Here is a 26,598-nt window from a genome sequence, read left to right as displayed (position 1 = left end):
TTTAATGCTAAAGTATGTAGCAGTTCTGCATTGAAAAGCACCTAAAAGGATTTATGTTATGTCAAATATTGTGTCGGTTTGTGTACGTATATCAAATCTTTAATGTTATTTATTGTAATATCCTGTTTCCTTTGGTCACCAGTCAGTGGTGTCATTCTCCTTTTTGTAACATCTGTGTTTAACATTTTTTTGCAGCAATTTTTTTTTTAGAATTGTGCGAATATATTATAGAATAAATGTCATGTGAATCTACACTTTAAGGCTTTACCTCCTGTGTAAACTTAATTTTACCTGAGTTGAAATTAATGGATTTTTACCAGCAATGGTGGTGAAAACAACAACTCCCATAATCCCATTCTACTTCACAGTATCAGATGTAGGTGAGTTTCCATAAACATAATGCACACTTTGAAATATCCCACTAGAAAATATTTACGGACATGGAGTTTACTAAAAAGTTTTTGCACTTACCAGAGGTAGTTTTTGCCTTTTTTTCTCAGAAGAGTAAGAGCCCGAAGAGGAAATAGAAACACTTTTTTCTAATGAATTCTGATGTGCCGCATATTTTTCTCATGTGACTGATCAGATGAGAGCTCTGCTGTTTGCTGCATTTTCCCAGATATTCTGATAAAGTGTGAAAACATGTCTGGTAGCGTAGTAATTATTCTTTTGTCTCATCTGTGAAAAGACGTCACAGCCGTTATAAATGGAAAACAGCGACATAATGCTTCGGCTGTTTATTAGTCATATGTAACGTAACTCCAGCGCCACCTGCTGGAGACACAACATCTATCTATCTATCTATCTATCTATCTATCTATCTATCTATCTATCTATCTATCTATCTATCTATCTATCTATCTATCTATCTATCTATCTATCTATCTATCTATCCACATTTTCATTTATACAGATTTTCACAAGTTTGCTTAAAATTTGCAAGATATTTTGTGGAAATACTGACTATATTCTTTGTCTTTACTTATCATTTTCATTCAGAGACCTCTAGTGGCAGGAATTACATACTGTTTAAAGTGGATATATGACTTTTTTGTTTAATATATATTTAACGTGTGAACAAATTGCAGTATGCCTTCTAAGATTGTCTCAGTTACCTAAAGCTGTAGACTGACTTCTATGCAGAGACCTCAAAGAACCTGCTCCCAGAACAACATAAACCTCACATGAACACATGCACATAAGCAAATCTTCCATAGTGAACCTTTAAGGATGTTGTTGGGGCTGGGTTTGCACTTAATTTATTCTGTCTCCCACAGCCATACACTGAAGGCTTCAGCACCAGATTCTTTCATTTTGTCTGTTCTGAAGTACTTCGTTCTTTGGCTTGAGCTCATTTATTGCGCGCAGTGGGTAGCGGAAAAATAGAACCCATAAAGCAACAATGGAGAGCATCTAATTTGCTCGACCCTTAGACTTTAAAAACACATTAAACTCATACATTTTTACCTTTGATTTGCCCCCGAGTTGAGCAGTGTTTTGTAAACGCTTGTATTTGCTTAGGGCCCTGAATTCCTGGTCAGCGTACTGATAACTCTCTGCATCAAGATATCCACTATCATGCTGACAGCCGTGGGCAAAGTTTAAATCTAGTGGGACACATACAACAATACGTGCATACACTGGATTATTTGCAAGATGCTGCTTACAGACCTGCATAATGACCTGCTTTAACACATGCGTAGCCACACACCTTGTAGAGAAAAGAAATCACTCGTGCTATCCAGATAACAAACCTCTCTGCCAATACTACTACCAAACATCTGTTGGGTTAAACATCTGCTTCCATTATTTACTCAGAGTGAAATGAAATCTCCTCAGGGTGCGGTTGGATGTTTGTATTTTATCAACAGAATCAGACTTTATACCACCACATGGATGGTGTGTAGACTCCTTATACTAGTGAAATATTTAGTATTCAGTTTCAGCAGCACTTCTTATGTTGTTTGCTTAACAAAAAAATGACCATTTTGCCAGCTGAAGTAATTACAGATTAAGCAGTTATGTTTTAGTCCAGTGTTTCTTGAAAGTCATCTGTGGTGTGAGATCTTTAGGTTTGGTGGTTGCAATTCACTGTTTGGGTGCCAGCTGCAATAAGAGTTGGGATGGCGTACACTAAAGAGTGGAGGAGGCAGATGGAGATAGAAGAGTGAGTGAACGACCACACCGCCAACAATGAGTGTACTGAGCGGCAGACGGCATTAAGTTGCAGTGAAAAATGTCTTTTGATCGTAGTAGAGTCCGTTTGGAAAAAAAAGAAAGAATCCCAGACAGTCTGGATTTTTAGCACTGAGGCTAAGAGCATTATCTCACAGTTGTTTTGAATGCTAAAAAAAGAAACAACATATTTCCATTATTAATCTGCTTGTTATAACTACGCTTCAAGTGCTACTTTGCTGTATGATCTTCAGTCTTAAACGCACTATTAGTTTCTGTTTTTTAGAACACAAACACGCCCCCAGAGAGGAGGATGTGTGGTACATTTTGTCCATATTTTGACTAGTCTAGACACATACACACACACACACACACACACACACACACACACACACTAACCAACAAAACTTATGAATGAAAGTCCCAACTTTATGTCTGGGCTCCAAATGAGTTATGTTTATTGGACAAACTTGAAGTGCATATTGAAAAAGAGAGTTTCTAAAGAATAAAACAAGACTTGTGAAGTGAACATTTACTGTCGCAATTTTGAGATTGCAGCCAATACGAGGTTTGGAAGATAAGTGCTCCTATATTTTCTGTGCCTGTTGAGGGTTGGTAAACTGAGATGGAAATGTATTCATGCTTAGAGGGAGAATATGTATTCATGGTTCAGCTTCATATTTCCATCAACACCAGAGTAAAATGAATCTGGTGATGCATATGACATCCAGAATATAAGCAAAAAAAGTGTTAGTATAACTTGTGTAAATCATCAAAAAAAATCTAAAAATATTTCATATCTGAGCCACTAATTTTTGACTCTGCAGTCTTCTCCATTTAAAATCAGCTGAAAAATGGCCAGTGAATAGCAGCACAGTTAGAAACAAAGCAGGTATTCCGACACACCGCGGTGGTTTTGTTGTGCTTTTGAATTGTGAAAACTGATTAGATCTTTAACACGTTTGTTTTTGGCACTGAAGATTTATCTTTTGAGAGACAAATGAGTGGGATGAAAGCTCTGCGTAATACCTTGTGTGAGAGAAGAGATTTCATTGAATTGGAAATGTATTTTTTATTTCTAGGTTTTCTATTTAAAATTGACTGCTGAATCAGAGATTAATTAATCCTTTAAAACCTTTGTTTAAGCTTTGAAAATCATTGAGATTTCCCTTGTTCTCAAGGATTTTGACTGTGTTCTTTGCATCAATTCACAATGAGGTGAAGTGATTTGAGATGGTGTTGTGAACTATTCAGTGGTGGAAAAAGAACATTAGGAAATACAGAAAAGTAGTTATTGGTGCAAAAAAAATGCAAAGACTAAACCATGACATGAAGCCTTAAATAGTTAGCTGGTAGAGGGAGTTTGGTAGGGTCTAGTGTAGATGACGTAAAGGGTAGCTAAGGTCCAGTAGTGGATTTATAGATGTAAAGATGGCAGCATTTATCATTGTTTCTTTGTTTCTTTGTTAATACTCTAGCAGTAAAACTGTTGGCTGAATTTATACTAAATTGGGTTTATAGATCGCCAGTGACCCAGAATAGATGTCATTATATTGTATTAAAGTAGGTCAAAGTTAAAATTTTTAATGAATTTTTACAATCTGTTTTTCTCCATTTACTTACACTACCAGTCAAATGTTTAGACTCACCTGGGTTTTCTTTATTTTCATGACTATTTACACTGTAGATTCTCACTGAAAGCATCAAAACTATGAATGAACACATATGGAATTATGTAGTTAAAAAAGTGTGACATAACTCAATATGTTTTGTATTTTAGATTTTTCAAAATAGCCACATTTTGCTTTTATTACTGCTTTGCACATTCTGGGCATTCTCTTGATTGAGCTTCATGAGGTAGTTCCCAGTGATGTTGAGCACTTGTTATCCATCTACAGTTCATCACATGCCATTTAAATGAAAAGGTGAGTCCAAACTTTTGACTGATAGTGTACAATGCTCGAAAATTCACATGTCTGTAGTGGCAAAACTATTGGTTGAATTCATTCCAAATTCAGTTTATAGATTGCCAGTGACCCAGAATAGATTTGATTCCATTTTGGGAAAAGTAGGTTGAAGTTCGAATTTTTAATGAATTTTTTAAATCTTTTTTTTCCTCCCCTATACTAATCAATCAATCAATCAATCAATCTTTATTTATATAGCACTTTTCATACATTGAAGACGTAGCACAAAGTGTTTCACATGTAAGTTTAAAAATCAGTACCCCCACTCACCCACCCACCCGAGCACACATACACTTAAAAAGACAGACTGAACACCAGAGGACCAGAAAGTAAAAGAGGAGGTGCTGTGTCAGGGAGCCATCCGCACCAGGCGGCAGCCACCGACCCCGGCAACCAGGCGCCAGTGACACTGTGCTGCATCCTGACCACTGAGAGAGGGCCCACTGCCACCGCATCACAGCGGCAGGGACCCCCACCCACCAGAAAGGAGCAGACCCCAGTGAAGGAAGGTGCCACAGCCACCGGAGTCCACAGCTGCCCCCTGGCACGGAGGGCTCCCTCTGATGAAACACTGGAGAGTGTAGATAAGAAACATTAAAAAGATATATATAAAAAAGCAGTGATTAAAAGAATCTAAATATAAGACATATATATAAATATAATATAAATATTAAACATTAAAATGGTAAAACAGAAGCATTGGTTAAAAGAATCTAAATATAAGACATATATATATAAATATAATATAACTATAAAACATTAAATGGATAAAACAGAGGCATTGGTTAAAAGCCAAATTAAAGAGGTGGGTCTTGAGCCTGGTTTTAAAAATTTCTACATTCTCTGCAGCCCTGAGGTTCCCTGGCAGGCTGTTCCATAGGCGAGGAGCATAATACTGAAAAGCTGCCTTGCCATGAGTTTTTGTGTTAGCTTTTGGAACAAGTAAAAGGCCAGTGCCAGAGGACCTCAGGGTCTGTGAGGGTTCATATATAATGGGAGAAATTTCAAATGTCTATGAAAACATCAGTTTTGTTTAAATTTACTTCATACTTGGCACATATGTAGAGGTAATTGATATGCTGACATCACCACATACATAGACATGATGACATCAGCTGGATCGATGCCAAAATAAGCTACAATACATGTGAGGGTCAGGGTTTGTTGTGCCTGGAACCACTTGTTTATGATGATTGTCCTCAAAATACCCTTAACATGTAGGTAGTGCTGAGTAGGTGCTACAGTTGTCTTCTTGTCTGCACATCCATCCATTCGAGTCATGTTTTTGGCCAAAAGTCCAATAGTAACTTTGAGTTGATCTTCCCTCATTTTACTCTATTCTCTAATTAATGTTTCTATCTCCTTTTTGTGAGTGAACATGTCGTGTACGAGAGATTTATCAGTTTCTGCTGTATTTGTGGGCCATCAGCACAACAGTTTGAAATTAAAACAACACTAATAACTCAAAAAACTCATTATTCAAAGATCATTCTTTCTAGTTCTCATTTACATGTAGAACACCACCACTGATTTTACGTGAAAAACAGGTACTTTTAACCTTTTAGACCTGGATAAAACGGTCATGTCTTACTGGACAGCTGTCAGTAGTCATACTTTTAAGTTGACATAATACATCATAAGCCAGCATCAAAACTGTAGCATCAAAGTTTTTCTCTGCAGATTTCTCAGAGTGCCCTGATCCTTGAAATGTGTTATACAGAAACTGTGATCCCTAATTGGTTGAAAAAAAGAAGAAGTGAGTGTGGTGAGTTTTTGTTCAGAGAGCCTTTGAAAGAGGCTGTAAAGTGAATTTAGCTCTATTGAGGATGATTTCAAAGCTGCTTTTTTGTATGGTCAGCACATGTGCGAGGTCTTTTATCCCTCCAAAAGGCTGCAGGAATGAGACAGTCTGAAGCCCACTGACTCAGATCCCTATTGTCTGTGCACAGCTCCTCACCTCCAGTGGGAGGTCATTCAGAAGGACTGCTATCTGCACACAAACATGCACACACAAACAACTACTCAGAGCTGCACACGCAAGATTTCAGGCAGCTTATGATGCATTTACTGTCAAGGAGCTAGGAGGAAAGTCAAGGTTGCAGTCAGAGATGCTGGAACCAAAGACTTATGTGTGGTTTGTGTGAGATGTTGTATTCACTCCCAATAAGTGAAGCCAGCACTTGGCCTACAGGCGTTTTGGAGGATACATGAGCTCAGATTATATTAGCCGTCTCCTCACCTCTACATGTCGGAGCTATGTCTGCCAAAGTGGAAAGTGCTGAAGTTTTCACCTCTGCTGTGTTTTAGCACCATGTCGACATACAATGTTAGGGCACTAATCAGATACAGGCTGAACATGATGTGTGTTCAGTTGTGGAGCTGGAATGTGAACTGCGATTTTACTTCTGAAACAACTGATCAAGATAGATATAGATTAGTGTTTTTCAGCCGTGGTGTTGGGACCCCACGTGGGGTCGTGTGGAATTCAAATGGGGTCACCTAAAATTTCTAGTAATTGGTAAAAATAAAAATAAAAACATACTAACAAAAATATATGGTGAGTTGAGAGAGACAATCCCAATACATAAAATACATGACAAACTCTGAAGCTGAAACTGAAGCACTGTGGTACTGTTTATCTTTCAAATGTTCATTGTGGCTGGTTTAAGAAGCTGCAGCTCTTTCATAATTCATAGTTTGAGTTATTTGTTGTTCAGTATTAATTGTCAGCCTTGTAAATCCAAGCTGGACTGACTGTACATATCCTGACCAAGGAAAATAAAATTCTCACTTTGTGCAGTAATCTACACCTGGCTTTTCTGCCTTAAGTCCATAATAATATACATTATAAAGACTAAATGTAGTCTAAAATTAACAATTATTTGCAAGATAGTATAGAAATCTATTTGAGTTTTAGCAAAAAAAAAAAAAGTCTCCATTTTGAATGTCTGAGGTCGCCAGAAATTTGTGATGTTAAAACGGGGTCACGACCCAAAAAAGGTTGGGAATATATATAGACACGGTTTCGATTTTTTTTGGGTGGGGTGGGGTGGCTCAACCCCCCTCTGGTTTTTACATCCCAACTTCTGCTCAGTGAATTTCATCCTCGGGGGGACAACCAACCAATGTACATAACAGGCTGGTTGTGACAGCTTTCTTCCATCTGTATCCTACATTACTGGCACTAACGTTCACCTGAACCAAACTGTTGATGGTCTCAGAATTCGCGAATGTCCCCATGCACTGGGGCGCCGTTAAAGGGGGTAAACGTGACAAATTCATGGGGCCCAGGATTTGTGTGTCCAATGGATAGAGGGTAGAATCTGTGAAACTTTCGTGTAAGATCCACTGTATAAGAGAGGAATAGAACCCGGGAGTTGGACGTTGAAAGTATGTAAAGTTTCATGCCTGCAATACTTACGTTAGTTATGGGCCCCATCCCCATGTAAATACTGTAACTGTTGCCCCCCCCCCCAACAAAAGAACAAAAACATCACCCCCTCTTTTTTGACAAATTGCACCCTGTATAGATAGATAGATAGATAGATAGACTTTCAAGAGGCAGTCATACCAGTGTTTCTCTATATGCAAGGTTGGTCAATAATAAAATTACAGTATTTTCTGAACAATTCAGGCAACACATGAACTTAAACATTAGATTTCTCAAGACCGCACAGGATAATCTTTTATCTGTTATCATAGTGGACTAATAGAGTATCACTTGCTCTTGTGCTGGGGTAGATCTGAGCAGCTTTAATGCCCTGCTGCCGTATATGACCACTGTAATGATGGAGGTGAAGTGCTTCGCTGTGTGTGCTTTAAACAGCCTCACTGCTACAGCCCATAAGAGGCATAAATGACCTAAAAGAACAAACAGCTTTGAAATTGTCCTCAATTGAGCCAAATGAGATTTTCTTTCTCTGACAGCCTACACATAACCCAGTCCTCCACCTCTGCTTTTTCCACCGCCAGAGAAACACATACTCAGACATTTACTTTTACGCTCACAGGAATTCCATGTGGGGTTAGGCATTGTTTATCACTATGAAAAACAGAAAAAAAAGAAAGTTCCACTTCTTTATTCTACTTTTACAATGTTTTCTCATTATTTCCATTCATTCAGCCCAGCTCCATTCTTCTTCGCTGCTGTAGGTGGGTAAATTAGCCACACTAAAAAGCATCCTTCCTGTTTGCTTTGTGAAGTGGTTGCCATTGAGTAGGTCCTATTAGCGTGGCAGTACCACAGCCGTTTAGTCTGCAAGCCCTTCCTTAATAACACTTACTGGCGGCTGCACTGAAATCCTCAGGATGATGTGCTATTTTTGTACAAGTGAGAAGAAAAGAGCAATTGAATTTGATTATAGAGTGCACACGGAAAGATGGTCTGTGGAAATATGTGAAAATATAACTGTGTCACGGTGACTATTTAATGAATATACATTGGCATTCTGCAGCGGATTTCGACTGCACTTTGAAAAATAATTAAAACACTTCTTCTTTGTTACAGTTTTACAACAATTGCTGTCTTGGGTCAGAGAATTTTGCCTCATAGCTTCCTTTCCAGTTTTTGCACAGCATTAAACTTGGAAATTTGGTTTTAAATCAAAGAAATAAACAGACACAGCACATATTTCCAAAGAGTCCACAGTCAGTTGCATGGAGGTATATAATAATAAATGCACTAATTTAAGCAATTTTCACAGCTATTTTTGAATGAAACATTAAGTAAAAACAGGGTTATAAAATACTTTTTGTCAGTATTAATAACATTGCTTTATATTTTTATGTTTTTGTCCAGGTGGGAACAAGCTTAAGGATCAGCAGTTTCGTCTGGACTGGGCCTGGATCTCTCTGGAGAAGGAGTACTACGTGGTGGATGAGGAGGACAAGTTCTTAGAGGTGTTGCTCAGACGGAGGGGCTACCTGGGCGAGACGTCGTTCATCGGTGAGTCTGTCAATCCTGCTGCTTTATTCTCCATCCATCCATCCATTATCTTCCACTTATCCGGGGCCTGGTCGCGGGGGTAACAGTCTAAGCAGGGATGCCCAGACTTCCCTCTCCCCAGACACTTCTTCCAGCTCTTCCGGGGGGACCCCGAGGCGTTCCCAGGCCAGCCGAGAGACATAGTCTCTCCAACGTGTCCTGGGTCTTCCCCGAGGTCTCCTCCCGGTGGGACATGCCCGAAACACCTCCCCAGGGAGGCGTCCAGGAGGCATCCGAAACAGATGCCCGAGCCACCTCAGCTGGCCCCTCTCGACGCGGAGGAGCAGCGGCTCTACTCCGAGCTCCTCCCTGGTGACTGAGCTCCTCACCCCATCCCTAAGGGTGCGCCCAGCCACCCAACGGAGGAAACTGATTTCAACCGCTTGTATCCGGGATCTTGTCCTTTCGGTCATGACCCAAAGCTCATGACCATAGGTGAGGGTAGGAACGTAGATTGACCGGTAAATCGAGAGCTTCGCCTCTCGGCTCAGCTCCTTCTTTACCACAACCGACCGGTACAGCGACTGCATCACTGCAGACGCTGCACCGATCCGTCTGTCAATCTCACGCTCCATCCTTCCCTCACTCGTGAACAAGACCCCGAGATACTTAAACTCCTCCACTTGGGGCAAAGACTCCCCACCGACCCGGAGAGGGCAGACCACCTTTTTCCGGTCGAGAACCATGGCCTCGGATTTGGAGGTGCTGATTCTCATCCCGCTCGCTTCACACTCGGCTGCAAACCGCCCCAGTGCACGCTGAAGGTCCAGGTTCGATGTGGCCAACAGGACAACATCATCTGCAAAAAGCAGAGATGAAATCCTGTGGTCCCCAAACCGGACCCCCTCCAGCCCTTGGCTGCGCCTAGAAATTCTGTCCATAAAAATTATGAACAGAACCGGTGACAAAGGGCAGCCCTGCCGGAGTCCAACATGCACCTGGAACAGGTCTGACTTACTGCCGGCAATGCGAACCAGGCTCCTGCTTCGGTCATACAAGGACCGGACTGCCCTTAGCAAAGGGCCCCGGACCTCATACTCCCGAAGCACCCCCCACAGGATACCACGAGGGACACGGTCGAACGCCTTCTCCAGATCCACAAAACACATGTGGACTGGTTGGGCAAACTCCCATGAACCCTCGAGCACCCGATGGAGAGTATAGAGCTGGTCCAGCGTTCCACGACCAGGACGAAAACCGCATTGTTCCTCCTGGATCCGAGGTTCGACTATCGGTCGGATCCTCCTCTCCAGTACCCTGGAATAGACTTTCCCCGGGAGGCTGAGGAGTGTGATCCCCCTATAGTTGGAGCACATCCTCCGATCCCCTTTCTTAAAAAGGGGAACCACCAGCCCGGTCTGCCAATCCAGAGGTACTGTCCCCGACCGCCACGCGATGTTACAGAGACGTGTCAAACAAGACAGTCCCTGCACATCCAGATACTTAAGGTACTCAGTGCTTTATTCTTTCCTATGTTTATGTCTTTTTTCTTTCAGACTGAAAATCTACCTCTGTAATTCCATAATGCGTTCATTTAAAGGGGTTCTGTCTACACTGTCGCCCGTAAAGTTAGAATAACATATATTTACCTCTTCTCATGAAATGATTGTGACGATGTGATTTATTCTTAATAGATAAAGTGTAACTGGGACTCAGTATGTAATCATTGTGGCTGGTTGAACGTGACTGCTGATGTGTATAAATAGGAAGAAAAAGTGGAAACAAAATTATTCCGACTTTATGGGAAACAGTGTAGTATTGAAATTCCTCTCATCCATTTTCAGAACAGACTTAAGACAACAAAAAACGATTCTCATTGTTTACATACAAATTGTATCATCAGGGTTTCTTTGTCAAATAAAAACTCTCAGATGAATATTTGACGGTCAAAATAACACTGTAGTCGTTTTTCCATTGACGCGATTATAACTTGTGCATACAAATTTGCCTACTGGAAAAAACGACAATTTCGCCAAAACTCCAATTTTTCAATAAAAAGTTTTTGCACTGGCAAGAGGTTGTTTTTCAGGCGTAGCCAAATTGGTATATCACGCAAAACTGCAGTGGAATGGAAAGGCCTTTTTCCGCAACTAGAATCACGTGAATAAAAAAAAAAAAAAGAATGTTGACGGAGTTTTAAAAGAAACATGGCACGGTATGTGTGGACAATCCAGGAAACCGAATCATTTTTTAATTTAGTATGAGATATAGGGGTAATATATAATAATGAATATATCTGTAAATCTACGTGATATTTATGTTTGTCGCCGTGTTTATGGAATGTCATCTCGCAATAACAAATAAACAAATCATCACATTTGTGATTTAATGGAAAAGCCGACATTATGCACTTCTATTTTTTCAACATTTAGTAAATATCAGTAAAGTTTTGCACAGATGTTCAATGGAAAAGCCACTTGTGTCTTATAATCTTCACATGTTGCATCAGCTGATAGTTTACATTATAGCTCTGTTAGTTTAGCTCTATTTTTAGACAGGAAACAGCCACAGTAAAACCACAAATCACCTGTATTTTCTGTACAGTGTGTGTTGTCAGTAGCTGCATTAAACATCTGTTTGGAATCATCCAAACAAGGTCAGAACTGTCACAGTTTAGTCTCAGACTCAGCTTTATTGTCATTCAATCATTAGACACGATCAGAACGAAACAGTTACCCAGGTCTCCATGTATGGAGTATGAATGAATAGGAAAAAAAAACAGATAAGAGCAAAATAGAATAAAATAAAAACTGCCATAAAAACCACTAAAATAAATAAAATATCTGGACCAACATCACTTAATAACTTTAGACCTTCATAAGCCTCATAATTAAACACTGATTCCAGCATCAAACTCCATTCTTTGCACTTAGAGCTGTGTCCAGTGGTGAAAACAACAGCAGTGCTTTTAGTTTTTATCACTTTGTCACTTTATTTGACTCTAAAACTTGATTCTTAGTGGTTGTTTTATCTCGTGGTGTTATTTTTCCTCACCATGGGAAACTAACTCACTACTCCCTCTAGTGGTCACATAAATCTGCTGATTCACTGCCCATCCCTACAATCCAAAACATCAGCATCTTTGGCATAACTTCACATCTATTTTATTCTCAACAGTCTAATGACCCTAGAGCTCATTTTTTTAAATATTTGAAAGCACCAATACTACATACACACCTTTATTTAATACTTAATAAATTAATGGATGTTGTTTCATATTTGAACTTTGTCAAACTACGATTCCTGAAAAAGAATATGACCTGAGCCCTGTTTTTGCTTTTCATTGTGAGGGTTCTCTCTGCTGTCATCGGCTTTACCACAGAGCTTATGTGCCTTCCTTTCACCTGGAAGCCTCCTTTCAGTTACATGCAGCCTGACATAATCTCCGACCGTTAAAGCCCAAAAGCAATTGCAACATTTCCTTTCAGCACACACTATAACCAGATTTATCCTTTAAGCCAAAGTAATTTTGTTTGGCCTTGAGCCGTTTTTGTAGTTTGCAGAAAGAATTTTTGTTGTGTGCATGAGGAGGCTAGATCTCTTGGCTGTGAGGTCAGAATAGTGCCCTTCTGTTCCCCTTACTCTTTATTTACAAGAACATTTTGATAAAATATCGCTAAAGAAATTTTTGTTGTCGTATGAATTTATAAGTCGGTGCCTGACGTGTAGAGATCAGCTGTATTTCTTCTGGGCAGCTGGTTTTATTATTTGTCACACAGAAGCGAACAGTTTTGATCTAGTGGTTAAATCTATGTTAGAAACCTCAAAGAAAATGCTATTCAGGTTAATATAAAGAGATGAATACTTCTAAAACAAGGCAATGACAGGAATAGCATGCCCTTTACCACCACCTCTGTTTCTATGAAAAGCAGAGCTGTACATGATGTTTAATGCTCTTTTTTTCTCGTATTAGTCTTTGTCAGGTTGTTTCATTTCCTATTAATAGGCTGACAATACAGACAGTAAAAAGTCTCAGCAGAACAGTTAATAAAGACACCCTGAACTGTGCATTTATCATTTGGAAGATCCAGGCTGAACCAGAGCATGGGGGGTCATTTGTAAATAATAACATAAGTGAGCATCATACTTTCTGTAGAAACCATCTACAACACAGTGGACAATCAGCCCGTTGCTCATTCTACATCAGTAAAGTTAAGAATTCTGCCAACTACTAAAAAAAATAAATGTCAAATTCTTTTTTTTTTTTAATCAATTTTCTTTTTATTGGTATTTTCCATGGTCCACATATTTATTCATATAACAATTCACCATTCTCATCCATTCTTCTGAAAATTACAATTGAATAGGGATGCACTGATACCACATTTTTCCAGACCAAGTACAAATACAAGTACTTACATTTGAGTACTTGCCGATACCGAGTACTGATATGAGTACTTAATAATACCATTACAGTTCTTAGTTACTTTTGAAAATATGCTTTATTGTCGTTGTCATTAGTCTGACTATAACAAAGTGCTGATACTGACATTTAGGGCTGGATTTACTAAGGTCCCAATTTGCGTGTACTAAGTTGCTTACGCGATCTAGAATTTTGCGTGTGGGGCTGAACTGTGGTTTTCAGGGGATTTACTGAGATTACTTGCGCAAATGTCAACAGGTGCAAAGTCTTGCAGACCGCCCTGTTTAAATGTGGATTTTGCGTGCGCTAAACTGCTCTGGGATACGGCAGCACTAATGGTAACAGTGTGCTGAATGATCCGGATGCAAGGAAATGTAACGCTGGAGGAGTTTTGTTATGAAAGGTATTGCATGACTCATTCATTCATTTATTTTATTTTTCATTTTAGAGGTGTATGTGTGTGTGTGTGTGTGTGGGGGGGGGGGGGGGGGTTGTTGTTGTTTTGAATGACTGTCAGGTGCACAGAATTTTGTCCCACTGTAGCCTAATGTCGGTGTGTATTTTTAATCACAATCATCAGGAGTGGAAAAGAGTCCTGTAAAGTGTGTGTGTTTGTGTGTGTGTGTGTGTGTGGGGGGGGGGGCATACGTCTCAATTTTTTCTTCCGTCACGCCAAAAATGTTCACACCAGGATGAAAAATGCAATCTCTGCATCTCGTACATCTTCTGTCATCATTTCGATGTCTCCTAACCGCTTCCATGTGTGCGCAATTACGCATCCAAACCATTTGCACCTCCTTCTGAGACGTGTTAAATATAGACACAGTTTCTATGAGCAAAATTGCTTTCGGGTTTGATAAATCACTTTGCGTGTGCTAAATTAATAGATTTACATTTTCTCCTCCCAGCACATGCACAAATGCATGTAAACTCCCCATACTGCATATTCATTGTGTCAAACGTACTACCTGGATGCAGACACGCTATTTTGCACTTTTGAAAGACGCAACCCTTGGTGCGCACTGTTAGTAAATCATTTTGTACATTTTTTTTTGCATGTGCAATGAATTTGCACACGTTTTAATACACGCGAACCTTTAGTAGATTCAGCCCATAATGCATTGGAATGAGCATTTCTCAATCAATGTACCAGGGGGCGCCGCTCTTAATTAACCATACTGGCTGAATACCACAAAGAAAAGTAAAGTTTTTTGAGAAGAAGAAAGTCAGTAATAATAAACATGGAGACGACACGAATGTGGATACTAATGTGGATATTGATTTTAATGAGGGTAGTTGTCATAAATTTGTCAGTAGTTTTTCACTAACTCACACAATCGCCTTTTGAAAAGATCCTCTACCTCCGCGGTTCCCGGTGGTATTCTCCGTCTGGGTACGCATCCGCGAGCACTTGGAAAACAGATAGAATGTACACAGAGGACAGACAGAATGCTTCGTCCGTATCGGTCTGTGTCCTTAATGTTACTTGCAGTCAGTGTTACTTTTGTCACCATCATTTATTTTGAAAAATCTCCACATTGCTGACATTACTCCTCCACTGCGTACCTGCTGCACTTAACTGTGAATGTCACGCTGCTGTTAGTGTTATCAGTGCGGTTGTATCGGAGTACTTTTAAGAGTATGAGTACAAATACACACACTGAGTATCGGACCCGATACCCAATACCCAATTCTGGTATCAGCATCGGTGCATCCCTACAATTGAATCTCACAGCAATACGTCTGTGACTCCACAAACAATACAAATAAGGATGATAGGTCCTCCTTCAGCAATACCAAAGATGTGATTTTTACCATATAAAATTAAGAACTAAACTCCCTAGAACAGGAATGCTGGGGTGCACATTTGTGACATTAAAAAAAACACACAGAAAAACATCAATACAAAAGGGTTAAAAAGGAAAAAAAAGGTGAAATGGACATAAGACATGGCCTTAGATAAACGATGGTCGAACTGGTGGGCAGAGATTCTAATGGGCTTTTTGACCAACAGATGGATGTATTATGGAAGTGGAAATGACAGCCAAGCACACTTTTGTGCTTCTGTCTGCATGTTTGTGCAAGTTCAGAGGTTAAGAACATGTAAAAACTGCCTACCCTGAACGCACATCTTAGGCCTGACTGTCACGCCTCAGCTCATTCACAGTGGGAGAGGCGACAGCTGTAAGCAGCTTTTACTCTCCTCCACCTTTCATCATCATTCTGATCCATGTTAATCACTAGGTCAGTTTATGTAAGCTCTCTGACTTATCTACCTGTGTGTTTGTGTGCCTGTAAGCGCACACCCACATGTGAATGTGTAATTCCTCTCCGGAGAATTCTGAGTGTATCTCCTGAGCTTACATGAAAGGTTGTGTTCCGACTCTCATCTCTTTCTGTGCATTTGGTGTGTGAGGTTACCTTCAACCACTTGCATAGACATTTACATTATATGCACACTGATAGGTTTCAGGGTTTGTTTTTTCTTCAGTGACTGATATGAAACATTGTTGTGATCAAATACATTAGCGCTTCTGTCTAGACTGACGTTCTTAAAACCTGTTGAGTTTATAGTCAAAAGAAGGTTAGGAATGATTTCTGACTTCTTTTCACTATCTTACAACAGCATATTAGGACCACATAAGAAGATAAAAACGCTTGTCACCACAAGAATAAAGTCGCAGTATAATGTGAATAAGGTCATAGTTTTCAAAAACTCATTTAATGAAAACAATGTCGTACTTTTAGGAGAATAAAGTCATAATATTTTGGGAATATAGTCATAATATAAAGAGAATAAAGTGGTAGTTTTCAAAAAACTTGTTATTTAACAAAAATAATGTCGTACTTTTATGAGATTAAAGTCATAATATTTTGAAATTAAATTCAACAGAGTTTCCGTTACAAGCAGCAACTTTCACTTCTGTTGGACTGGATGAACTCCAAATGAAAGTATAACCTCACAAAATGTTCCAAATTCTCCATTATGCGATGAATGGGTACTACTTTATTCTCATAAATTATGATATTTTTCCCACCTGTTTGTATTTTCAAAATATTATAGCTTTATCCTCAAAATATTACAACTTTAATCCCATGAAAGTATGATATTATTTTCTTTAAATAATGAGTTTTTTAAAGCTACAACTTTATTCTCATTATATTATGACTTTACTCTCGAAATATTATGACTTCATTCTCGTTGTGACAAGCGTTTTTATTGTCTTATGTCGCCCCAATATCTCACACCAAACTAGCATCAGATTATAGTCACCCAGACACTATTATATAACGAATTAAATATGTATATATCTTTATGGTGTAGGCATGTTCATATTACTTTGTATTGATAGGTGAAAGGGCTGGATAATGAAACATGTTTCAATTTAGGGCAACACGGGATGAAAAACAGAAACTGATTAAAATCTAATAACTTTCATAGATTTCCATTTGCTGGGCTGGTGAACAGCAGATTGGACAAATGAACCAATAGCACAGTGATGATACATAGAGCGATGACCAAAATAACAGGAACAAGTCACAAAGTAATGAATCCAATACAAGCCAAACTAATAGTACATTTGATTGATGTTTGACTTCAACCTAACTGGTCATTTAAAGACTTGTGTTTATCACATTATGACTCCCCTCTGTCTAGGGCTATTTAGCTTGTAACATTTTTTGTTCCATCTGTTAAGAGTTTGTGAGAATGTTCCCTTTGCCACAGTACATGATTATGCGGTGTATTCTAATCTAGAAACCTCTCTTGTCAAATAGCTGTTAAAGTTGGCACAATCTGCTAATTGCTATTCCACAAAGTGTGACTCATTTATGAAGTGCTCTGTGTAGCTAAGGATGAACAACAGAAACAGAAACACATCATTCTGATAAAGGAGTTACATTAAGCTATCAAAAAATGTTAGAAGTGGCTTCTTTGTCAATGTATCAGTGGATATTGAATTATAGTGTGCTTTTGCAAACAGATGTTACCCTAGAAAAACAGTGGCTCTTGGTGATATACTGTCAGAAGTATCAGGACAAGCTGACACATATTGGCAGCAATGTGACAACTTACTGGTGGCGAAATTCACATCAATAAAGAATTGACCAACAACTTTCCTTTTCACCAGATCTGAACTGCAGACCTTGCCACTTCTTGCTTGACTGACTTTTAGTGGTAAAACATATCCTATGCTCTGTCAAACTCAGATGTGCACTGTTTTAGCAGTGAATACGTATATGGATGCTTCTATGAAACTGGGTTCTTTTTGGTACCTTGCACTTTACCAGCTTTTTAGACCCAATAATAAAAGAGAAATTTAGACATATTTTCCCCCAGGATGTACCTAATGATGACCTCAGATGAATGCAAAAAAAAATTGCACTCTTGCTCTGAGCCATCCCAAAATTAATGAATTTTTAATAAAATATTGGGGCCAAAAAAGGACCAAAACTGCGACATGAAAACCTACCTTTGCGTCAGTGCATTTGATCTGGAAAACATGGCTTGAAATAGTCTTAAATAAAGTCACTGTGTTAAATTTCATGATCCTAGTGGTTTTCTAATCCAGACATGCAGGTTTTTCATGAATCGTCAGTCTTATTCCAGGTTTTGTGTGTAACCCATCGTGTCCACTAGCGTTACATGTGGAACCTGCCCATTTAAACACAAATAAATCATGAGTGATTTTGCAACAGCGGTCATTTTTGTGAAACACTCTGCCTTGCATAATTACTTTGATTCCCAAAATGTACCTGTGAGAGAATAAAAACATATTCGAAAAAATAGTAGCGCGTAATTTTTATGTCCTTTGTACCGTGTTACATGCGGATTTTTGTATAAAAATTATAGAAAAATGTGTTTATCTGAAAAATAGTTTCTCTTTCATCCCAGTAAATATTTATTTTTAAAATAGACCCAAAGTGCTTCCAAACTTCCTTCATAACATTAGTCTACATCTTCTTTGAATTTTTAGCCCCCATGTCCTGTTTTTAAGGACCAGTTTCATAGAAGCACCCATATAGATACACTAAAACAACCTTAATACTGATTTGAAATAGATTTTTTTTTTGTTTGTTTTATTATGTGATATGCTTTAGCAATACTAAAGCTATAAAAACACGATGGATTGATTTTAATGGTAGCATTGAAGAATGGTCCCAAAACATATATGCACTAATGGAAATCTAATTAATATGGCATGAAAGAACTGTACAGAAACAGCAAAAAGACAGAACACCCTGTCAAATGAGGAGTGTAATGGAGAAGCAGGGAGAAAGACACAGTATTGTCAGAAGCTCGGTGCAATATCAAGGGTTAGCTGATGAAAGCTGGTGTGGTGCCAAGCAACGGTGGAGGAGCGCTGTAACACATGCTCCTTCACAACAGGAAGTACAGGTGGAGAGGATCAGTGAAAGAGGAATGCAGAGATAAGATCAAGGTTCAAAGATGCTCCCACAAAGCAGAGCTCAGGAAGATCCAGGCCGGACCAGAGCATGGGGATCAGATTTTCAGACTCATGTATTAAGCTTTTTTTCACATTCTATGAAGAAAAAAAAAAAGCTTTTCATCTTGGAAACTGAAGCTCATTTCTTCACAGGTGTGGCCGTCTGTCTCACCCACAGCGTCTCCTTTTAATTAACTTCTGTTTCTGCCATTTCCTCCCGTCTCCTCTGTCACTGTCCCACTGACTCATCATCTTACTTAACCTGTTTCACCTTGTTTTCATTTCATCCATCCATTTTTTCTCCACACCTCATATCATCCTGCCGGTTTTGTGCTTTATTTTTATTTTTTTTTCCAGCTGAAGCAAGTTTTTCAGTTGATTGAAAAAATAAAATAGAAATGAAAAACCTTGTATTCTGAGAACACCTTTGTACATGCAAAATGCCTCTAGAGTTGAAGTAGGAAAACTTTACCAAATTGTTGTCTTTAATAATGAAAAATGAAGCCAAACTATTTTTTTCACAATATAATATTGGGTCAAAATGTGAAAAATGTTTATTATTAAAAAGAAATGCTTGTCACTGAGCCACCAGTTCTAAGTCAAAACACTATCTGCACATTAGAATATATTCACTTTGATATTCCTTTTAGTGTAAGATTATAGATCTATTACATAAAATATATAAAACAATGTATATGTGTAATGTATATGATATCCTGATTATATCAAAGTATGTAAGATAGACCAATATAGTCAATTAATCATCTTAAAGTTTTATTTTTTTAACACAACAGGACTAACATTTGCATCTCTTCTCTGCCCCCCTCCCCTTTTTTATTTTTTCATTTTTTTTTCCAAAATAGGCATTAAAACATTTTTTGGGGGTTTTTGCATATGGTTGGTGAAAGATGCCCCTTTGAGTTGATAAAAAAGAGGCTTTCTCACTATTTTTTTTTTTTTTACTTTTATAGAGTAAAGAATAAATCAAATAGTTAAAGGTCCAGTGTTTATGATTTTTGAGAATATAGGAGGGTCTAAGTGCATCACAGGAGGGTAATATTTATAACTACATTTTCATTAGTGTCTGAAAATAAGAATTGTTGTGTTTTCATTACCGTAGAACGAGACATTTATGTCTACAGTGGGAGCACTTTACTGCTCATATAGTCCACCATATTGCATTGACATGTTTCTACAGAGGCTCAGAATGGACTTCCTCTTCTGTATTCTCCCTTTCGTGTTCGGTATTAAAAGGTATTACCATCACCTGAATGTGGACCAGAGTTAATAGGGAGCCAAAGTCCTGCCCCTTCCATTGTTGCCCATGGGATATAAACATGAATGGTGATTCGCCACTTTTGATCTCATTTTAAATGTAGCACCATTTACATATATGATGTTTCTCAGTGTAAAAAATAATTCCATGAGACAAGAAAGTCACGGTTTATGGCAAAGATGGCAAAGAAACATCTAGTTTTGTATTAAACAGCGGAATGGACTGCATCTCCTGTTATATGGGATACATGTCACTAACACTTAAACGGACACTGCCTTGGCACATTTCACCTAAATCTGTGAAAGTAAGGAGAAAAAACTATTAAAAGAGGTGAAAATCACTTGAGTCTAGTCATCTTGAAGTTGCACAGACATCTTCAACAGCTCAGATTACATCGTAGAGAGACGGTTACAGTGACATATGTGCCGTCCATTGTGTATGTACATCAGATAAACACCTTCGAAACATCACGACCGATGACATTTTATTCCTCATCCACAGGTTTAATGACATCAGGAAGGGTGAAGATGTAATGAATGGCCTGCATGTTTTTAACATTCACGGAAGCACATCAAAATATATCGACTCCATATTTCACATGAATTAAATACCATTGTTTATTGTTTATTTATTGTTTATTGTTCATTCGCATGTATACAAGACAATAAAAACACAATAATAATAACAGTAAAAGACTTGCCGGGGAAGCCAAAAACCAAAGTGGTTTATCGTGGGCCTCCCCATTAGAATTGTTTTTACTGTTAGATAATATTTATTTATGCATTTTGACCATTTATTTTTACTATTTTTGAGTTTCAGTTCACTTCAAACTCAACAAAATGAACATTTTCCCAAAAGTAACTTCAATCATATAGAATCGCAATATGAAACAAGCATACAAATAACATCCCTAAAGGCCTAAGACAGGGGTGTCAAACTCATTTTAGTTCAGGGGCCATATCCCCCCAGTATGATCTGAAGTGGGCTGGACCAGTAATATATAAATAATGTCAATTCCAAACATTTCATTGTGTTTTATAGTGAAAACAGTAAAATTACATTATGGAAATGTCTACATCTATAAACTGTCCTTTTAAAAATGTGAATAACATGAACAACCATGAAAAAATGGATAATTATTAAGAAAAGTAAGTGCGATTTTTAACTATATTCTGCCTCTGCTTATCATTTGTAAATGTGCATTAACTTACAGATCACAGTGGATCTTCAAAATACGCAAAATATTTTAGTAAATGGCAAAATATTAGTCAAATTGCACTTACTTCTCATAAGACATTTCTAGTTTTTCATATTTTTTGTGAAATGTTAATTTGCAAATTTACACAATTTCATGTAATTTAACTTTTTTTTTACACTGAAACAAAGACAAAAATTTGGAATTGTTATTATTTGTAGGTTTTTATGATAGTATTTTACGGATCAGACCCACTTGAGACTAAAGTAAGGCTTTATTTGGCCCCTAAAGTAAAAGGATTGATTGTTAATATCTTCAGTGTAATTTTTGCATTTCACAAATTCATCCCACAGGCCGGACTGGACCCTTTGGCGGGCCAGATTTGGCCCCCGGGCCGCATGTTTGACACCTGTGGCCTAAGATGTACACAGATGTAGCTGGATATTCTCTACCATGTCATCAGGACAACACACACCATGCCACAGTCACTTACTTTCTGTTTACTCCATACTTTCTGTGACTCTTATTCCCCTTTTCCAAAAAAAAAAGGACCTGGTGCTAGTTCAGTGGTGGTGCTAGAGCCAGTGCTTAACTGGTTCCAGCTTGGTGCCTCCAAAGAACTGGTTTGCTTTTCCATAGGTGAAGAGCCAAGCAGAGCCAAGTCAGAGCCACATCATTACATCAGCGTAAAACAACATCACGTGATTGCGGGTCTGGTGTGGGAGACACTCGCTCGAAAGCAAGCGCTGCTCTTGTGTTTACAAGCCTATATTTCAATCCAGAGACGAAAAACACAAATATTCACTCTGTGGCATTTGTGATAAACATAAATATCTGGTTTTTATATTACATAAGTAGAAAAGTGTATGGAAAGTGACCTCATTGAAACAGAAACAGAAACTTGAAATCTTACAAAACAGAAACTTTTGTATCAACATCACCTCCATGACTTTGTGTTGTTCTTCCATTCGAATATTTTAAACCTGATAGTTGATGATGATACTTGTAAAATTATCTTTGACAATTGACAAACATCATATGTGTAAATGATGCATCATTCAAACACAATCAAAAAATTACTTATTTCTCGCCTTTGACTGTAATACAGTTTTGTTTTGTTTTTCCAATATAATTTCCATTTGGGCACAATTGGAAAGAGAAACACGATCACAGGCTTTAGTAATGGGCTTGTATTATTTTTGTAGCCACCATAGATGATAATGACGAGGATATTTAATTGGTTATAGTCGGCATCAACTGAACTTAGAGTAACCTGCAAATTAACTGATAATGAAAATAATTACTAGTACCTTTTTTTTTGCTTCTGGACTGCTTTTCCTTTTCAAAGCCTCCTCCTCTTTTCGTCCTACTCCGGTTTATAGCCGCCTTATAGCTCTGGCTCTGGACCGTTGGAAGTGCCTCACTCCTCCTCTTCCCCATTTCCATGTGGGATTCACCTTATCCTCTCTGTCTCACTTCCGCCAGTGCTCATTCACTGATTGTTCCTCTTCATGCTTTTATAATCACACTTTTTTGTGCACATCTGTCTTTTATTGTTATCCGTCGTGTGCCTGTGTCTCTTTGTCAGGTTTCTATTTTTTCCCTCGACAATACCCTTCATTCTCAGGCTCTCATCTCGCCACATGTTTTCTTTCATTTTCTTTTCTTTCCTTGCACTTATTCCTTTCTGTCTTTTGTTTACCCCTGTTTTCTTCATGGCCTCTTTGCAGTATATGCAACATGAGGAACCCTGCAGAGAAGTGACATGGAATTAAATTTTCATTCTGCCTCTTTACTTCTCAAACAAAAGTCAAAGCTTGCTCCTTGTGTAGTATTTCTGGCCTTTCCTCACTGTATTGTCTGATCTCTTCTTGCTCTGAGAGATAAATGGGGGATTTTTAACAAGATGTACTTTTGCAAGGTTATGACTCGCCATCTCCTGTTCAGACTCATTATTGTGGCGAAGCAGAGTGGATGGAGATATAACTGAAAGCCAATACCCCATTAAACTCTTTCTCCAGTGTACCTACCCTAATGTGACCCAACCTTTTAGCTACTTTGAGGTGTCCTAATTTTTTTTATTATTTACATTCCTTCTGCAAAATTCAGGAAATTAACCTTAAATTGAGCAAAAAATGAAATTAAGTTTACAATCGATAAACAGAATGTATTTGTGTGCAACTCTTTGTATCCGAGTCTGTGTATCTGTTGTGTGAACACAAACACAAGGGACTGTAGCTCTGAGGATCAGTACCCTGATCAAAAGGCCTTGGATGGTATAGTATTTCCATCTCCACCTGCTGAGAGGAAACCTCAGTGCGACCCCATGCATGGTGTGTCTATTTCCTCCAGGGAGTCCAGCAAAGGTGACAGTGAGGCACAAAGACTCTACTCTAATAACAGATGGTGTTATGGCACCTTTTGTGTACACTAACTGGATGTGGAAGAGGATGAACCGCATGATCTATAATTATGAAGATGGAATACTTTTATAATATGTAATATATATGAATTAATTTCTAATGTGTAATATAATATAATATAATATTTAAAGCAACACCACAGAACTTTTGCTCGCGGGGTTCCCCTAAAGTCAAGAAATGGTATTGTCTGTAACAACTGTCATAAAATCTCTATTTCGGTAATACTCGCACATTTGTTGACAAGCCATTGATGCTGGCAAACTTCCTGAGGCAAGACAGGAGACATACTCATAGAAATTTGGTAGAGTTGTCCCCAGTGAGATATGATTAAAATCACCCAATATAAAGTTCGGAGCCACCAGTGAGATAGAATATAGTTAACTAACTGCAAACTGCATGTACATACGGGGTGGCAGGGACCAGTCGGATGCCAGTAAACACCAGTAGCTCGTAGGGGTCTATATCCTTAATGTTTCTGATCTTCTCCAAATACCTTTGCTTAGCAGTCGCATTGAGCCTCTCACAATGGGGACCCCTTGCTTTTGCCGCCACCTTATCCATTTTTTAAAATCTTAAATCTTGATTTATTTGGCCCTTTCCCGCATGTCGGTACTATGCTGCTGCCCATAGCAACTGATAGCTTGTGAGTTCAAAATGGCACAGCCTTCCAGATATGTCACATGATATGACATATGTCCTCATTCCTAATTACATCAGGACCTCTTTCGCACATGTGGGTCACTTCAGGGTCGCATTCAGTTCGAACTCAAAACTGATAGAAGTCACATTTAATGTGTAATATGAACGAGCACACAAAAAATCGGATTTCACCAAAAAATCTGAATTGTGCATTAAGACCTGCTGTCTGAACGTAGCCTAAGTCTTCCACTAGTGTGAAGCTCATTTACCTTTTCTCTACCTCCTGAAACTTTGCACACTTTGATTTGAGGGGGCAGTTTGTTTGTTTTTTAAATGTTTATTTTTTTTCCCCGGAGGGAACTCCTGGGGCAGGTAAAATAGGCGCAACGACACCGACAGAAGTTCAATGTCTGGTGTCCAGATGTGTTCTCTGATAGTAACAGAGCTGCAGTATTGTTCATTAATATACAGGCATACCCCACCTCCCTGGGTTTTACCTGTTACTTCAGTATTGCGGGTCAGTCTGAAGGCGGTCCTGAAGCCCTCAATGGCGAGATTGGAGTTGTGGTCTTGTTCGGTGAGCCGTGTCTCGGGGAAAGCCATGACACAACAGTCCTTAAAATCCTTTTGGAAGTGAACATGCCCCTGGAGCTTGTCTCCTTTATTCCTTAAAAACAAACATAAAAGCCCAAAAGCTGGGACGCCCAACTCCGGTCACTGCGAGTCACTGCATGTGCATGCGCCCAACAGTTACATGATACATCAGTGACGTTTGCCATAAAGCAGTCAAATTTTGTAGTTCTTTTTGTGTAGGGGTCCAGACCTGAATCCAGAAGTTGCATTGTGCCAGTGCAGGCAAGACAGACGCTCTGGAGTGATGATGAAAGTGTAGTTGAACCTATTGTGAGTTGTACCAACAAAATGACCTTGAAAATATAGTTTGAAGGCTGAAAATGTCTGTTGTGTTGCTTTAAGAAAGGACTTACCCAGTAATAGCATTTTAGTGAGGTGTTGTTATTAGTAGTAGTAGTTTTTTTCTTGTTATTGTGAATTAAAATGACCCTTAAAGGAATGAAAACAGAAGGTTTTTTGTTTAACAAACACTATTATTATTGATTGGAAGTACATTTAAAAAGTCTCCCTCGTAATAATAAATTAGAAACTTCTGCATCTCCCATTTAAACAAAAGAACTCAGGAGGGAAAAAGGAACAGGACTTTTATTTTATAAAATACAAAATTAGCTTCAAACTGTACTACAACATAAATGCAAGTGGAAAAAATGGTTGCATTTTTTTTTACCTTATATATGTAAATGTGTACAATAACCATCTGTTTTTATATCATGGTGCCATCATCCCTTGAAACAGCACAGCACTGTAACCTCGTAGTACTAACTATGACATAGCTAGACATAACTACCAAGTTCTACTCAGCACTACCATCAAACCCATATTTAATTTTTACAGTGAAAATATGTTTTCTGCTGGAAATGAGTATTGAAATCATTTACATTTTATATTTTCCAGGTAAGCTAGGTGAGAGTCTAGAAATCTGAATGCCTTCACTTAAAAAGACTGAAAAAAGTTGATCCAGCAAAGTAAAGCTGCAGGTCCTAGTGACCCAAATGTTGTTCTCACTGAACTTCCATTAATCATATTAGAGGTTTCCAGAATGACCTCCAAAATCCCTGGAGAAAGAGTATTTCGTGCTGTATTAGTGCAGCTGCAGTGAGCAATAATAGAAACATATATTTTTGTTCTTGTTCCAGAAAAAAACAAGAGAATCATTTTGGTTGAATGATACTTCTGCGGTAACTTACTGTGGTGAAACTGCTAATAAAGAAGTAACTTTATCTTGACTTTTCGTTTTGGAGACTGTTGTTAAGTATCAGTCTAAAACAGCCATTCTAGCGAGACATTCTTCCTACACTGAGGCATAAATATAAAACTTACTACTGATGTTTCTGGTTGAGCTAAAAAAAAATATTCTGTGGTCAGAGCTCACACCCACAGATTCTGCATGTACCCTGCAGTCAATTTGGCACTTAGTCATCGTGGAAAGGCAAACAGCAACTAAATGAACCAAGAAATCCAAAGCCTAAAACCATAAGTTTTTTACTCATTCATAA

The 26,598-nt window shown here is 38.5% G+C and overlaps 1 protein-coding gene across 1 annotated transcript in view; it reads left to right on the top strand.

Moving 5' to 3' along the window:
* Window positions 1-26,598, top strand: part of frem2a (FRAS1 related extracellular matrix 2a) — an 89,676-nt gene that overhangs the window by 20,113 nt on the left and 42,965 nt on the right. The window contains 1 exon segment of the mRNA XM_030154434.1: window positions 8,941-9,087. Coding sequence (XP_030010294.1) covers window positions 8,941-9,087 — 147 coding nt within the window.

The sequence above is a fragment of the Sphaeramia orbicularis genome, chromosome 14, assembly GCF_902148855.1.
Source record: "Sphaeramia orbicularis chromosome 14, fSphaOr1.1, whole genome shotgun sequence".
Classification (NCBI taxonomy): Eukaryota; Metazoa; Chordata; class Actinopteri; order Kurtiformes; family Apogonidae; genus Sphaeramia; species Sphaeramia orbicularis.
Note: the sequence above shows the minus strand (reverse complement) of the source record. Positions and strands in the feature narration are given on the sequence as shown.